The sequence below is a fragment of the Thunnus albacares genome, chromosome 13 (genome assembly GCF_914725855.1).
Source record: "Thunnus albacares chromosome 13, fThuAlb1.1, whole genome shotgun sequence".
NCBI classification, from domain to species: domain Eukaryota; kingdom Metazoa; phylum Chordata; class Actinopteri; order Scombriformes; family Scombridae; genus Thunnus; species Thunnus albacares.
In genome coordinates, this window is record NC_058118.1 from 15,764,416 (window position 1) to 15,780,559 (window position 16,144).

The window sequence follows — 16,144 nt, forward strand, 5'->3', positions numbered from 1 at the left end:
TATTCTACACCTAGCTCTGTGATTGTGATGTTATCTTCAACACACAAGATCCTCCCTGTACAAGAACGAACAGAAATTGTCCTTGTCAGAATCATGTCATTCTATTTTTTCTTCAGCTGTCTGTTAAGTTAACTTCTTCCACTCCCACTCATTACCAGAGACCCATTTTTTGGCGGGACAGGGGATCTTTAGGGGGAGAGAGCAGGTCAAATTCAAAATATGAATAGGTGTTTTGGTTAGGCACCTATTCACATTTTGAAAGTTTAGAGTGTATAAGGGCTTAGAACATCATTATGATGGAAGTATATGATGGCTATTCCCACGCTCAATTATGTCTCATAAGTTGTTGCAGCAAATTTTTGGGTTGATACCATTTGTTACACAGATTTGGTGCAAAATTTAAGCATTTTTGACCACTCGAGAATTGATAAAAATGGTCAAAAATCCTTCCAAAATACCACACTAAGACACCAAAACCTTAAGGTACACCATAGACAAATTCATGCTGTGATGTGGTATCAAAAACTTGACATTTGGAGATTTCTGTAAGAACTGCAAGAATTGGTTTCTACCAAAAACTGCATGGGATTAGCATAAAGTGGGCTTGTCTGTAAAGAGGAGACTCGTGGGTACCCATAAAACCCATTTTCATTCAGATATCTTGAGGTGAGAGGTCAATGGACGTCTTTGAAAATGGCCATGCCAGATTTTCTATCACCAAAGTTTAGCTTAACTTTGGACAAGCTAACATGACATAGTTGGTACCAATGGATGCCTTAGGTCATCTAGTTTCATATGATACCAATATCTTCACTGTAACTTAAAACCCCCTGAGCCTGCTACAGCCTCTGAAAAACAGTATGTTGTGGAAGAGGTTAAAACTCTGCCGCCATGACTAAATCAAGCTGAATGTGTCCAAGTTTTCCTGGGTACACTATCCAGGCACACAGATGGACATTCACACACAAACACAGCGACTGGGCTGTACATGTTTTCATTTCTTCCTTCTGATTACATCATTAGGGCGAGTGGGCACTATAAATTCTCCCCAGACGTAATGATAAAAAGGCAGAGAGAAAAATAGACAGGGAGAGGAGAGGTGTGTGGAATGTAGAGTGGGCATAAGTAAGAGACAGACAGATATAATGGGCGGGGGCATTTCCTGTTTCGTCTCTAAGAATATTGACATGTCCTTAAAATAGTACAAACTCATCACTTTAAGAAGCAGTACATTTCCACGGTGGCAGACAGTATGCACTATAAGACTTTGTGGAAAACAGATACATGTTGCACTGTGGACTATTGTTGATGACAGTGAATCATAGTCAACCGATACAGTTTACGGAAAAACCCAAACACACACCTACACATACACTTTTAGCAATGCCTGCAATAGCAGCCAACAAAGAAGGCTTGTGTGACTGTAGCACATTTGCCTGTTTGATTCCCTGAACATCCTGAGAACACAAAAGGTGTGTAAAACAAAGAGCATTCTCCACTCCTACAGCAACTACTGGCAATGTTCTTTTCTGCATGGCACATGCATGATTTTCCGCAAGGTGAACCAAAGCAATCATTCACTTCCCAGAAGTGGCTAATGTGTGAGTTAACAACTCTGTCTGGTCTGATGAACTGATGACCTTTCATGACCATGTGACCTGACCCTGGTTCTTTCACTAGAGGGGTGACGTAAATACTAATTCCTGGACAGGACAAGGCACCCCAGGCCTCATACGCAGCAACCTGTTTGCATGAAACCCGAGCACTCACAAACATGCGTGCACATGAACACACACCCCTTACACGCTTACCAAGACCCTTTATGAAGCTGATGACACTAGCCCTGCTCCATTTAGTTGGCACTTCCATGGTGCAGACAGCCAGACGGTGTACCCGAGGATACAGTGGGTAAAGGTGGGTGAAATGGGAAGAGACAGTGGGATGGAGGAGGAATGGGACACTGAGGAAAGGTAGCTAAGTTGTCTACAGGGTGTAAAATACAGCTCCCATGATTGACAAATAAAAGTAAATCCTTGCAGGAGATGAAGTGGCACAGAAGAAGTTTGTCTTTATTATCCAACTATTCCACCATGACAGCAACTGCAGGCATCCACAGTAATGTCTGGCTTAGGCACTGGGCAGCTTTAACCAAAGCTAAAAGTGTGAAGCTCCATCCTTCAGGAAATGATAGGCAGGTAAAAAGTGGGCCTGCGCGTGTGAGAGAAGACTCTCATGACAGCAGCAACACAGCTGTTTCCTACATTCAATCGAAATGAAACAGGAAGATATGCTGTATCCACAGACCGGAAGAGCCATAGCCAGCGTGAAACCAAGAGTGAAGATGAATAGATGCCGCAGAGCTCAAAGTGTTGCAATCACAGAGGACGAGATAGTGCAAAAGTGTCTTCTCAGAATAACAGCTTTATTCCGTCGAGAGTGAACTCTACCAACAGGGATTGAGAAATATTCCACTGTACTGCTCCGGGACAGGCTTGGGTAGATCAGAGGTTGCACAGGGCCCCATGCTTGAGAGCTATATGAGCCTACAGACCAAATATCAGTTTCTGCTTTGGCTTCTGCTCCGCCTCTGGTCTGCCATCACTTCTCTGTGCGACAGCTCCGGCGACCCTGGAATCCTCGCCTGCTCACTGGAAAGTTGTATTGAAAGAAAGTGCTTCTTTGAGAGTGGTTTTGTGGCTGTCCTTTAGTTGTCAGTAGCAGTTAAGTAAAGTCTGCTCCTTGTGGAGATCTGACCAGAAGTGTTGGGTTGGAATTTCAACACTGCCCCGAGAGAGAGGCGAGGGGAGGAGGGAGGCGCTATATATAGAGCCCTGGCGGTCACTCTCTTACATACCCACCACTCCCACTGACCCCTACTCATACACAAGTGCACACACACGCAAATATACACACTCACAAACACGCATACAGAAAAACACACACGTGCGTGGCAGTTTTCCATGGCAGACAGCGATATATCAGGAAAACTAAGTAATGTGGTTAAACTACAAAGCAAATGGCACTAATCTAATTCGGTGAATATAAGGTTGACTCTAAACAGAGATAATCCGTCACAGTTTCTCAGTGAATTTAAGGTGTGTGTGCTCGTGTGAAAAGTACATGCATGTGTGTGTGTGTGTGTGGGGTGAAGAGATGAGAGTATGAAGACGTAGCGTGTCCAATAGAGCTGTCAATATGGGGCAACAGAGCAGGTCCCGGGACCCATGTAGATATCTACATGACTCTGCAATTTAAGAGATTACTCAGCAGAAATCTGTCATGTCTAGTCAATAAAAGTCTATGTAGGTTTAATTACATTCTGTATCCTAAAAGGCTTATTTAACATACAGTGCAAGCAAGAATGAGACATGAAGATGGACAAAACAGCACAATGACGAAAGAAAAACATCTAGATTCAGAGTTGCCTTAGTCCATCACGTCAAGCATACTGAAGTGGTGAATCACGAGTTGCGTGCATTGTGAGTGCAGAGTGATAACACACATGTGCACACCCTGCCACATCCAGAACGCAGACGCCATTAGACATCAAATAGAGGTTGAAAATGAGGTCAAGATAGTTAAAGATAAGTCTTTTGAGGTTGAAAACCATAAATCAATCCCATGCTGCTTGTACAGGTTGGTAGATTGCGATGAGTCTCTAGACAATTGCCACACACACACACACACACACACACCCAATGTCCTCGACAAGACCCAGCAGAACCAAACCTGTATGCTGTCAGAGCAGGCAGCTGACACACTCTTTGTGTTATTGATGCTTGCATTTTACTGAAGACCTGTAGTCAGTTTGTTGTGAAAACTTTAAGTGCAAGGGTAGATTTGTACTTCTTGAAAACACGCACACATCAACAACACTGTATCACTATAGTAAATACGTCATTTTTGAACACATACATTACAGGTATATTTACTTATACAATTGAAAAGTTTGACATATATATGTTTCACAATAAATATTCAAAATTTAGACCTCCTCTCCTCATGTGCTTACAAATATTACAGATGTTAATCCTTTAGAGCTTCAGGAAATTATAATACTGTGTTTTCATTTTGATGGTGGGGCAACCCCTTTTGTTTACATTTAGACTGAGGGTTGTTCTTTTAACTATAAATACCATGTGATATTGAAAACTCAAAAGTGGAAAATAGAAAACATCCTGATAAATCCTGTCATAAAATCTGATCCAACTGTGTGTGTGTGTGTGTCTGTGTGTATGTGTAGGCCTATACATGATTATTATTTTACTTAGGCTGGCAGGAGATGGAGCAGCTCAACTAAATGAAGTCAGCTATTTATCCAGTGATTTTACTCAATAAGTAGTTATGCTTGAAATAGAAACCTAACATGGACTTATCGGCCTGTTTCTTGGCTTTCTAGCCTACTGACTGCCATCGTTCTTATGACCTTGGAGCCTTGACAAGCCCACACATGACTGAATTTGGTCCTATAGCACACACCATCTCATCATGGGCCCTGTGATTTCTTTTCTTTTATTATTACATCATTAGAAATGGCTGAGAAGAAGCCATCAACACATCCCCTGCAGTTCCTCTGTAACCCTTACACCAACATAACCCCTGCTGACAGTAACCTTCAGCACACATCCGTTATACAAACAGCAAAACACACACAGCAAAACGTTTTTATTACATCTAATGAAAGGGCCACAGACGAGACAAAGACCATTTTTCAATAAATGACAGCTAACGCAGGCTGTGTTCAGTCAATATGTGGAAACAATGGGAGAGCCTGCTGGCTAATCTCTGCATCCTCTTTATCAACAAGACAACACTGATGTTACAGTAAAGGTAAATTAAAAGCTACATGGTGATGATTATATTAGCGTCCCCTCAGTGCAATAAAACAGCAGTGCTTCCTGGTAACTGTAATCTCTCAGGTTAATAAGCCCACTGCCGAAAGATGGGGGAAAGTACAGTACAGTATGACAGGTTGGCAATAGTCCATCCCAGACTGTCTCAGTGTGACGTACAGTAGGTTCACCCTCTGTTTGGTAAACACAGACTCACAGATCAAGTCATTGATTAAGGGCTTTGAGTTTTTTGAACTGTCAACACAACATGAAATAGTTAAATCCACATTTAAACATCTCATATTTGAAACAAAGTGACTGATCAAATTCTTTGTGGATCCAGATTAAAAGATAACATGTAAACATACAGATCTGTTTTATATATTTAGTTTTTAACGAAACAAACACAGAGATTATATCAAAGTCAAAGACTGACTTGTTCTTTTGCTGAGTAATGTGCTGTATAATTAATACAGAAAACTGCTGAGGAGTCAGATTTATCCCTAGCTAACCTCTCTCTCTACCTCGTCTTCCATTATTCCATTACATAACATTGCCAAATATTGACAGCATGGATCATGCTATATGCTTCTTGCTTTTCAATCCCAACCACTCCAACTGCTCCTAGCACACACACACAGATACGAAAACAAAAGAGACCATACACGGTGAGATCTGCTGATGACTAGTCGGTCTGATACGAGTGCAGACCATATCACGCATTTGTTTGGCGTACGGGCAACAAGAACTGTGATGTGTACTCACTCCCTCCCAAGGACTTGAGCAGAGACTTGATGCTGATGTCAAAGAAGCCTGAATCCTGCTGGCTGGTCGCCATGGCTGCAGAGGCTATGTCGCCACGGTGACAGACAGCAGTGGGAGGACAGGACGGCAGGATGAGGCGTTGCGGACAGAGCAAGCGAGAGAAAGCGGAGTGCGCTCCGAGAGAGAAGGAGAGACGGATGCGGGTGGGCAGCCAGCGATGCGGATGTTGCGGCTGTCTGCTGCTGAGTGTGTGTGTGTTTGTTTGTGTGTGTGTGAGCACGAGAGAGATTGTGTGTGCGTGTGTGTGTGTGTCAGAGAGAAAGAAAAAAAGAGAGCGGTACTCAGCCTTGCCTGCACTCTGTGTTGCTATCTTGCTGGCTAACACCCCCCATCCCCTCTCTGTTTTGCTCTCTCAGGACAGTGATACACAGATGTTGGTAAATGCAAGCAGCCAATCCTCTTAGAGGAAAGACAGAGAGAGAGAGAGAGAGAGAGAGAGAGAGAGAGGGAGGGAGAGAAAACACAGCAGATAGCAATGCACAGGGTGATCGCAGAAAACAGGGAGGGAAGATGGAAGAGAGAAAAATACTGAAAGAGGGGCAATGAAGAGACACTAGGAGGAGAGATATTAGAGTAATTAAGATGAAACAGACAAAGAACAGATAGAGGCTGATCACTGTTGTCCAGCTCTGTCTGCAATAAATGCTGAGTGAGCACGCTGCAGGCCCGCCCCGGCCAATGAGAGCCAAGAGAAGCAGTGACAGGCAGCACGCACCAACGAATAACCAGGAATAATAACTGGTCAGCGGCATCATTGCCTCAGTCCTACGTTCGACGATGTACGTGTTCACACTGAAAATCTAAGAAAAAAAAACTTGCTTTCCTTTTTACAGAAATATTTTAGAACATGTATAATTTCCTCTTAGAACCAAACAGTTACATCCATGAAAATAGCATAAAGTATACTATGCAGATCAGTACAGTATGTAGTGTATACTTTATAGTATTTGTATATTGTGTGGAGGTGAGACACAGCAATATACAATGTCCCCCTATTGGTCAAAAGATGGCACTGCAATAATACATTGCAGCCCCCACACAACAAAGGAAATATAATTTCCTGAGGTATTCCATGGATTTGTCTGTAACCAACATGTGTGAATATTTGTAGTATGATCATCCACTGGGTAAAGTCTAAAATCTCACAGCAGTTAGCGTTTATAATCCCCCCTGTAACACTCCAAGCAAGTGGGAGATGAAAAGGAACAAGACCCCTTAATAATGTAGAATTTATTTTGGGATTCACAAATGTCCAACTAGGCAACCACCAGCCCACTGAGCAGAAGACCATCAAACCTGGAGCAACTCAAATCACACAAATTCAGGTGTGTTCATTCAAGGAATATTACAGCTTTGTTACCAAATATGACAAATTAAAGAGGCAGAATTAGCAATGTGGACTGTGACCCTGCACTCTAGTTTTTACATCCAGTATTTGGGACATAGACAAAGACAACTAAGATATTCAAAAGGCAGTTTGGAGACAAAAGATTGCAAATACTCAGACACAACTGTGCTTCCAATAACTTCCCCCTGGGGCCTGCTGTGTCTGTTGCACCAATTTGCTACTTTCTAGGTTTGGGTTGATGGTAGAGGAGAGGGTTCTGGAGGTTGCACATTTGAAAAACTGGGGAAACCTGAACACTAAGTGAATTAAAAACTCCTCCATCCCATTACAACTTTGAGATTTTAAAGGCACTGCTGTTTCTGTGTCTCATAAAACCTGACAGAAAAGATGGACCTGTTGCTGTTGGGCCTCGGTGGTGCTGCACAGCCAATTAACTTGTTTTGCCCACTGGCAGTCATTTTCATACAATGTTATTGTTTGGGCAGTCTGCCCATCTAAATGAACAGCCTGCCCAGTAAATTAACGTTTTGGATTCACTTCAGGTGCCATGATGCATGACGTTGGCTGATCCTGCAGATATAGTTTTCAAACAATCAATATTTAATGTTGTCAAGTGCCAAATGAATTCCGGTGAACTGCAGAGAGCAGATGCAGCGGCATCTCTGCTGTTTTGAGTCGTGTAATGTCACAGAGTAGATGGAGACATGGTGTGAATTGCGGCCTAAGAAGTCAAATCTAAGTAAAACAGTCAGCTACCGTTTCTTATCCTAGATTTAGAGACTTTAGTGGGCTGAAAAATATTGTTACTGGGCTCACATAAAAAACATCTCTATCCAAACACTTTTACTGCTTTACCATTTCACTCGATTTTTAATTAGTTACTTCCCTCCTTAAGTAGCTATAAAGGCCAACACAAACATTCACCAGCACTTTGCTTGCGGCTGATGGTAAATTCTTTTAGAGAGCTTGAACTTTATTTTCTGACAATTAGACACATTTAGAGAAAACAAATTATCTGCCCTCCACTGTAAACACTCACATATTGGCTGTTCTCACAATAGCCTTTCTAAGCAGAAAGGTATGATGGTCATCTTGGCGACGACGCTATGGTTGGGTGAGTGAAGAGTGGAAGTACAAGTGGATAATTAGGGTCATCATGTAATTCCCTGGATGAACTGCGGAAGTGCCACAGGACATGTGAACGGGTGAGGGAGGGGGAGAGGAAATGAGGGTGAGAGAAGGGTTGCGGGGAGGAGGCGATACAGTATCATGCAAAGCTACAGCTCACAGGAGAGCTACAGAGCACAGGATGGCCTGGTTCACATTAACAGTCAATTACAGTCTAATCTCAAAGGAGGAGAAATATAGCAGAGGACCACTGCAGGCCTATTCCTGTCTGCAACTTCTGCTTACTCTATTAAAGTCCTGGGCCAAACAGTATCTGAGAATAACAATGTCAGCCTTGGTGTTAACCTGCTTAGCACTCCTGATGGCTGGGGTTTACTGAATCAAGACAATCAAGGCCAAAAAAGTAAACCAAGTATGTATAGTTTTCAAAATGTCCAAACTTCTGTGTATGTTTTCTGTGTAGTATCTCCACTTTCTGGTGTACCAAGTACCTGAATTCCAACTCAAAATTATATTTGACTACATTTTTTTGTTTGTTATCTCAACCCCACTGCAACCTCGTCTCTGTGACAGTCACTCTTTATCCTCAATAGAAAGTGAGGATTATAAGAGAAGGTTTGAGTTGTTATGTGTGAGCAAAATGCCATTTCGTGCGAGATGAAATGGCAAATTAAGATGTAGTTTGTCTCTTTGGCAAATGGTCTTCAGCTTCTCTAGATGTAAACGCAACATTCTCTCTATGAAGAGGGAGCAGCTGTTGGGTTGGACAGAGAAATGTGCAAGTGCAAAGTGTTTGTTGGAGTGCAGCTCATGTCCGAGATATGAAAATCTAGTCAAATTCACGACCCACAATGACAACAGGGAAATATTTGCCGCCGAGCGACGCACATTTATTCAGCTTACAAATAAAAATCATGAAAATAAACACGCACTTGCGGAGTTCCCAGGATTCCACACATTCTGGGCAGGGGCCTGGGCATGCCAGCTGTTGGAACGTGACTCCTCCACACGCACAGCACACAGTACATACATGTATACATACATACACACACACACAAATGCACAACATATAAATTCCATTGAATTCCATGTCATCTTAAATTAAAGGCGTGTATAGTCTTAATTTTGAAGTCATACTCAGCAGTTTCATAGATCAAAATGTATTCACCGAAGCACATGCACAGATGGACACACACACACATGCATACTGAGGGCAGGGAACTGAACTGGCCTCTCTAGATACGGGTTATTTTCTTTCTTTACAAACGTTATCAATCAAATTGACAATTCAAAATTCAAATAGTCAAAAACCTGGTAACAAGTGTTTAGCATCCTTAGTTATGTACTGAAGCAACAGTTTTATCAGAATATACAACCACTCGTTATCAGTTATTTTCATTATCAATTAATCTGTTGATTATTTTCTCGATTCATTGATTAGCTGTTTGGTCTATAAAATGTCAGAAAATTGTGAAAAATGTCAATCACTGTTTACCAAGATACAACCAAAAGTCTAACGTCTAACAGTCCACAACCCAAAGATATTCAGTTTAAAATTATAAAGGACTAAAGAAACCAGAAAATATACACATTTAAGAAGCTGGCACCAGAGAATTCGGACATTTTCTCTTAAAAATTGTCTCAAAAACGATTACTCAATTATCAAAATATATGGCGATTAATTTTCTGTCAATTGTCTAATCGATTAATGGAGTAATGATTGCAGCTCTACATGATTACTGAAATAAAACAACAGAAGAGTCCTGCTCCACAGCAGGCAGTCAAAAAGAAATCTTTTTTTTTTTAATGGCCCGACGTCAAGCACTTAGCATCCTTACTGATTCAATGTGGAGTTTTAGTACTGAAGCAACAGTTTTCTCAGAGCTTTTATGCAGATTATGCCTGCAACTAATGATTATTTTCATTATCAATTAATCTGTCAATTATTTTCCCCATTCATCAATGGTCTATAAAATGTCACAAAATGGTGAAAATTGTCGATCGCTGTTTCCCAAAGCTCAAGGGGACGTCTTCAGATGTCTTTTTTTGTCCCAGCCAACAGTCAACAATCCAAAGATGTTCTGTTTACTATCAAAGAGTACTAAAAATATTCATATTTATTATTATATTATATTTATTATAAAAGTACTTATTTGTATTATCTTATATTCATTTGAGAGGCTGGAACCAGAGAATGTTAACTTTTTTTTCTTTAAAATTACTAAAACTGATTCATCTGTTATCAAAATAATTGGCGATTATTTTTTCTGGTGATCATCTCATTGCAGCTTTAACACAGATGGTGTTCTAACTGCCGAACCGCGAGTAAACAGATTGTTTCCTCTGAGAGCATAGGCACCAGGCACAAAAGTGAAGAAGAAGAACATGACAAACAGTACAAGAAAGTGGCATCTCTTCCTAGGAGAACATCTCTGACTGAGTGACTTCATCTTTTAAGCACCTCTTTCATTCATTATGGGCCAGTTTATTCAGATCCAGGGTTAACGTGACACACTTTATTCTGATTACCTCCACTGACTCAACCACATATATCACAGTATATCTATGAAACAGTAACGCTACTGAACATGAGCCACTAATGTGTCTTTCTCAAATATTCAGCCGACATGTGCTTGTGGGTGTTAAGTGGTCCATCATAGCGCAGCAGATGCGTACACATACTCACACACACACACACACACAACCACAGAGAGATGTTTTGGGTTTACAATTCACACAGTGGTGTCTCCTTGACACAGCTGGGTTGATCAAATAGGTAACTGTTGTGAAGAATGTGTGTGTGTGTGTGTGTGTGTGTGTGTGTGTGTGTGTGTGTGTGTGTGTGTGTGTCAGCAGTTTTCATGCCAGGCATACCTGTCCCCTCTAACATCATAGCCTCAGTAGTGCACGTGGTGACAGCATTAAAGTCCCATGATGTTCAATTTTGTGGCATTTCTTGTGTTGAATATTTGACCTTTATGAGTTATGAGCTCATTTATTGTGAAGTCATTTTCCTGAGAGACATGTTTGTGCAGGTGGTACTTTTGTTTCACAGGCACTACCTCACTCCAAATTTCCCCTTTTCACTGTCCGCCCACATTTCTGTCTTCACTGCAAGTAAGCTCAAATTATTCTTTTGAAGTTCAGCCAAATCCCACTGAAAAATGTATAGTCAGGTACGAAATGACTCCCTTTCACCCTTTAACATTCTGTTATCTTGAAATTCATTACTCCTGGGTTTTCCTTACACGTCTCCCTGACATAATCCTTTCAGTGTCATGAGTTTATTGTGAAGACACATTCAGCCTTGAACTCTTTATTCCCTGTGGGTAACCTAGGAATGCTGGGTTATGCCTCTTTTTAGGTCAGTGGACCTATTGGTCCGTTGAGAGATCAATTGATATTACTGTGATCTTTAACTGAGTAGACAAGGGCAGAGGGCGAGTCTCACAGATAAAACGATCATCTCGCAACTAAAAGGTTACAAGTTCAGACTCAGATAGGCCAGATTTTTTCAAGATACAATAAGTGTGTCAATTGTACAAAAATACAAGCCTTCATTATGGTGCTCTTGCTAAGATTATTGATGGCAGACCCTGCATTTGTGCAAGTTTTTGCAGTTGTGGATGGATATTCTGAAAGCATACGCCCAGTTCTATTATACTTTGACTGACTACTTGAGGTCTTGGCGTTCTCCCACAGCTGGAAGTGTTTGGACATGAAATTCCCAGAAGTTAAGGTAAGCTGAGAAAGGGCAAGTGGTTTGGGCAAAAAAAAACAACACTGTGCTTATATTTGAGGCCAGAACCACATAGTCTTTTTCCTCATTCTGTAGAATAAGGATTAGTGGAGTAATCTGTTGCTGTTTTCTCAAGACCCAGAGGGTCTCACTTTTCACAGGGTCTACAAAGCCACAGCAGAGACACCTGTCAAGTCCTGAAGTCACAGCAAAGGACAACCTTTGTTGTGGCAAAAACTGAGAGACGGAGGGGGTCTAGAAAGGTAGTAAGAGATCTCAAACTTTTTCAAATCCCAGGGTGGATTCAACCCAGCCCACATTCCAGTGGAGGAATTGAGCATCATTATTTCAGCTGGATCTACCATGTCCAGCCTGAGTAAACCCTCGGGTCATATGAAATTTGCATTATCCACTCACTTCAAAACACACCGTGATTACTACAAAACCAAATTTTTGCATGTCACTGACTCCTAGGCTGATCATTTTCTCCTTGTCTACTTTTGTGTCCACTCAAATATTACCTCCTAAAAACACAAACAAAAGACCTACCTCTGATGATCCTTGTCCTCTTTCTGGATCTAGGCTGGATCTTAGTAAACCTCCCAGTGAAGTCGCTGGGATCAAACATGTCCAGCGACAGAGAGGCAATACGCTCCAGAACAATCTTATCCTGGCCTTGGCTCTGGTTCTCCAGATCCTGGTCCTGACTTTGGTTGAGAGAGTGGCCATCGGCATGGTCTGAAGCAATACTCTCAGCCCCAAAGCTGGCAGTGCTTCTTACATCTTCTAGAGACATGTCTCTGCTGTCGGCTCCACGAGCTGCAAGAGTTTAACCCACTGCCGGTAGTCTATTGCCAAAGCCTGGTCGTCCTCAGAGCTAGCAGGGAGACGCTACATGATGGTTCAACAGTAGATTCAGCAGGAAAAAAACAAATAAAACATTCATTAAAAAAAGTCTTGTTGTAGAAAGACAAAAAAAAGATTTAAACAGACTGTTCAGACAGTCCTTAAAATCCTTATTTTGACTTTCTTCATCTCCTTTATGTCCACATTTTGGTATCCAATGTCTTCTCACTTGGCTTTCTTCTCTTTGTCAAGTTTATCCAGTCCAGAGAGGCAGTGAGATCATTGCTTTGTTGTTCCAGATACGCCGCTCTCCTGAGAGTTCAGGTTCTCTTCTCCCGAGTCTCTTTCTCGTTCTCTTGCTTAAGGTTAAAAAAAAAAGAAAAAGCTATCTCTGTTTTGTATTTAGTTTGAGAGGAGATTTTATTTTCTGTAAAAGTTCAAGTCTCTTCTCTTTCTGTGTCCTGTTTTTGCTCTCACCTGTTCTTTGTTTCTCTCTGTGTTTCTCACTCCTGTGAGTCTCTGAGGCACAGCTGTGTTTCTCCGCTCTCAGGTGGTGAACAAGGGAGGGATCCAATTCCAAAGACGCAGCTTGATTGGGTGGTTTGGGAAGTTTGGGTGGTTCTCTAATCCCCTCTCTCACCGTCTTCTTTTTTCTCTTTTTTTTTTCCTCCCCCCAACTATCCCCCCAGCCGTCAGTAAGAAGTACTTGGCGATGAAAACAAAACTATTTCTTCCTCCCGTCCTCTCTCTCACACACACCTGCTTCCTTCTTCTTCTTCCATCCTTTCCGTCTCACATTTAAGCAAAGCACGGCAGAATGGCATGCATCTGCTCGATTCAGACAGCCAACACATGGCATGTGGGTGTGAGTAAGAGTTTGAGTCCCTGCGCTCACTGGTCGAGGCTGTTTAGCCAGTTACAGTAACCTCGATGTGTTAATGGTGTAGGATTACTCAGTGCGGACACACCCCTTTACAGAAGAGGGAAACAAAGCCAAACACAAACAGGAAGACTCCTGAACACTGGGACAGACAGAACATGTTTTTTTTGTGAAAGTTAGCTGTTAAACTTGAGCAGATGTATTTTAAAAATACATTTTAGGCAGCACTATCTGTAAAAACACTGAGCATTGCACTCAAGAGCATTTAAAAACCCCATCTGTCTTACTGAGCTTGTGCAAACTGCATGTACAGAACTGCTTTCCATATACAATGTCATGTTGTAAAGAGCTGAGTAAAAGCCATTCTCTGATGGTAAAAACTTCCTGGATCTGAAAAGGGAGAATTAATCTAGACCTCAAATGACCTCACTGACTCTTATCTACAAAAAACAAATCTTACAGGAAATACTGTTTTGGTCTAGCCCTAATTGCATGTGGTCCTTTAAATCAGGACAAACTTCCCTCTCAATACTCACATAAGAGACATACCCAACCCCCCCCCCCCCCCCCCAACACTTCAAATGCTTAACAAACAATTGCTTCACAGAACTGTAACTGTACTGAACACACAAGACAGACTCTAGAGCAGTATAAATTCTTCAAGGTGCATGTTTCCTCTTGGTAGGATAGTTATATCTCAGGAGACACCTACCCTGAGGTGACTTCTCGTTGTTTACGCCACTATTGTCATGACATCAGCTCCATTGAGCACCTCACCCGAGAGCTCATGTGTGTAGGTGTGAAAACAACCAAACTTTCATATCCTCCTTTGAATTTAGTTCACACATTTGAAGTAAATATTATGAGTCACGTGGAAATGTGTATGCTGTGATGTTTAGGTTGTACATTTGTCATAACTGCTTTATGTGTACAGCACAAGATTTGATCAATTATAAAAAAAATCTGGCAAGAATATCAGGTATTTTCACTTTCTTCAAATGTGATTTCCTTTATCTAAAATTAGACAGATCACTTCACTGATATTGAGAGAAAATAACTTCTCACTTCTGTCTAGATGGTTATAATTTTAAGCAAGATGTTAAAAGGGACATTTTTAACAATCTGCCACGTTTTACTGCATGGTTGCAGGTAAAACACGTTTTACTGCAACCATGCAGACAGGCAAAGGGCAAAGTCGGCTGTAAACACAATGATGATGCTTACTTAAATCCGGCAGGGAAATAGTTAAAGGTGGCAAACAAGCAGACGGAGGCACGGTGCCAAAGTCAGTTACAGAGGCGTGCCATCCCCTAGGGGAGTACAACAGCCAAGTATTAAGACAGACGCACTCGCTCTTACACACACACACACACACACACACACACACACACACACACACACACACACACACAAGCAGGAGATTGTTTTTGTCCTTTCATTAACTGACAACTCTGGCCAACCAATCAGAGAAAACACACAGTGTTAACCAATCATCTTCAGGAATGTGTTGGCAAACAAAGAAGCAGGGTGTCAGTGACAGTGACAAATCTATTCAACCGCATGTTTTTTCTATTATCCTTTTTTGAATCTGGTGTCTGTCTGCAATGTTCTGGCTGAAAATATATAAAATCTCTGATATTTTGACTGGCTTTGGTTCCACAGTGAATGACGGATGATATTGGACTCCACTGGGGTTCTCTGACAAGCCACTCAGGTTTGTCGCTCTTGTTTGCTTGACCTGATTAGTCAGTTGTGTTTATACTCAGCAAGTCAAAAGCTGTCAATCTCACTCTTCATACACCCAAGATAATCCAATCTATTCTTCCCTTTGTATTCTGTTTTTATAACAATGTGGTGGAAATGACTCACTTGATTGTTTTTACATGGGTTTGCAATTGTGTGAGCTGCAGCAGATTCAAATATACATCTTAATCATTATAAAAAACTAAATAAATCCCCCCAGATAAAGGGTTTTTTTTTATTATTTAAATATACAAAAATCCCTGGAGGCCAATTATCATGCCACATACAACACTAATCATCATAAATATTCCCTTTTTATTAGATTTTTTTCATGAGTTTGTAGCAGATGTTGCACATAAATCAGCCTAAATATAAATTGTGAGCTAAGAGTCACCTTCCGCCCACTGTACAGACATGATTTGGCTGGCTGGGACAACCAAAAACATCCAAACACACACACAAACCACAGGGTCATAGCCTGTTTTTAGTCTGAAATGCCGAGTAAAAAGCAACAACATCTTAATTATGATTTCAGTCACTATTCTATCTCTCTCAAACAGAAACATGTCCCTGCTGATGGGGATATGGAGCTGGTAATGGGGGAAAAGTGACTTGACAAAAGTTGAGCCTCACATACTGTCTGAAATATAAAACTATTTCCCCTCCCACGCAGAAATGGCTAAAAGGAAGCAAGGGAAGAATGTGCCAAGATCACTTTTTGGTGCTTATAATTATCATTAACATCTCCTTTGCTTCTTCATTTTCTCATCTGATCTTTTCTACTTCATTGCTTTCATTATCTT

The 16,144-nt window shown here is 41.3% G+C and overlaps 1 protein-coding gene across 4 annotated transcripts in view; it reads right to left on the reverse strand.

Annotated features, from left to right (window-relative positions):
- Window positions 1-13,136, reverse strand: part of fryb (furry homolog b (Drosophila)) — a 51,329-nt gene extending 38,193 nt beyond the window's left edge. For all 4 annotated transcript variants that reach the window (XM_044370617.1, XM_044370616.1, XM_044370615.1 and 1 more), the window contains exon 1: window positions 12,422-13,136. In XM_044370617.1, the coding sequence (XP_044226552.1) occupies window positions 12,422-12,668 (247 nt within the window). In that variant the 5' untranslated portion in view covers window positions 12,669-13,136. The remainder of the gene's footprint in view (window positions 1-12,421) is intronic.
- Between the last annotated feature and the right edge of the window lie 3,008 nt (window positions 13,137-16,144).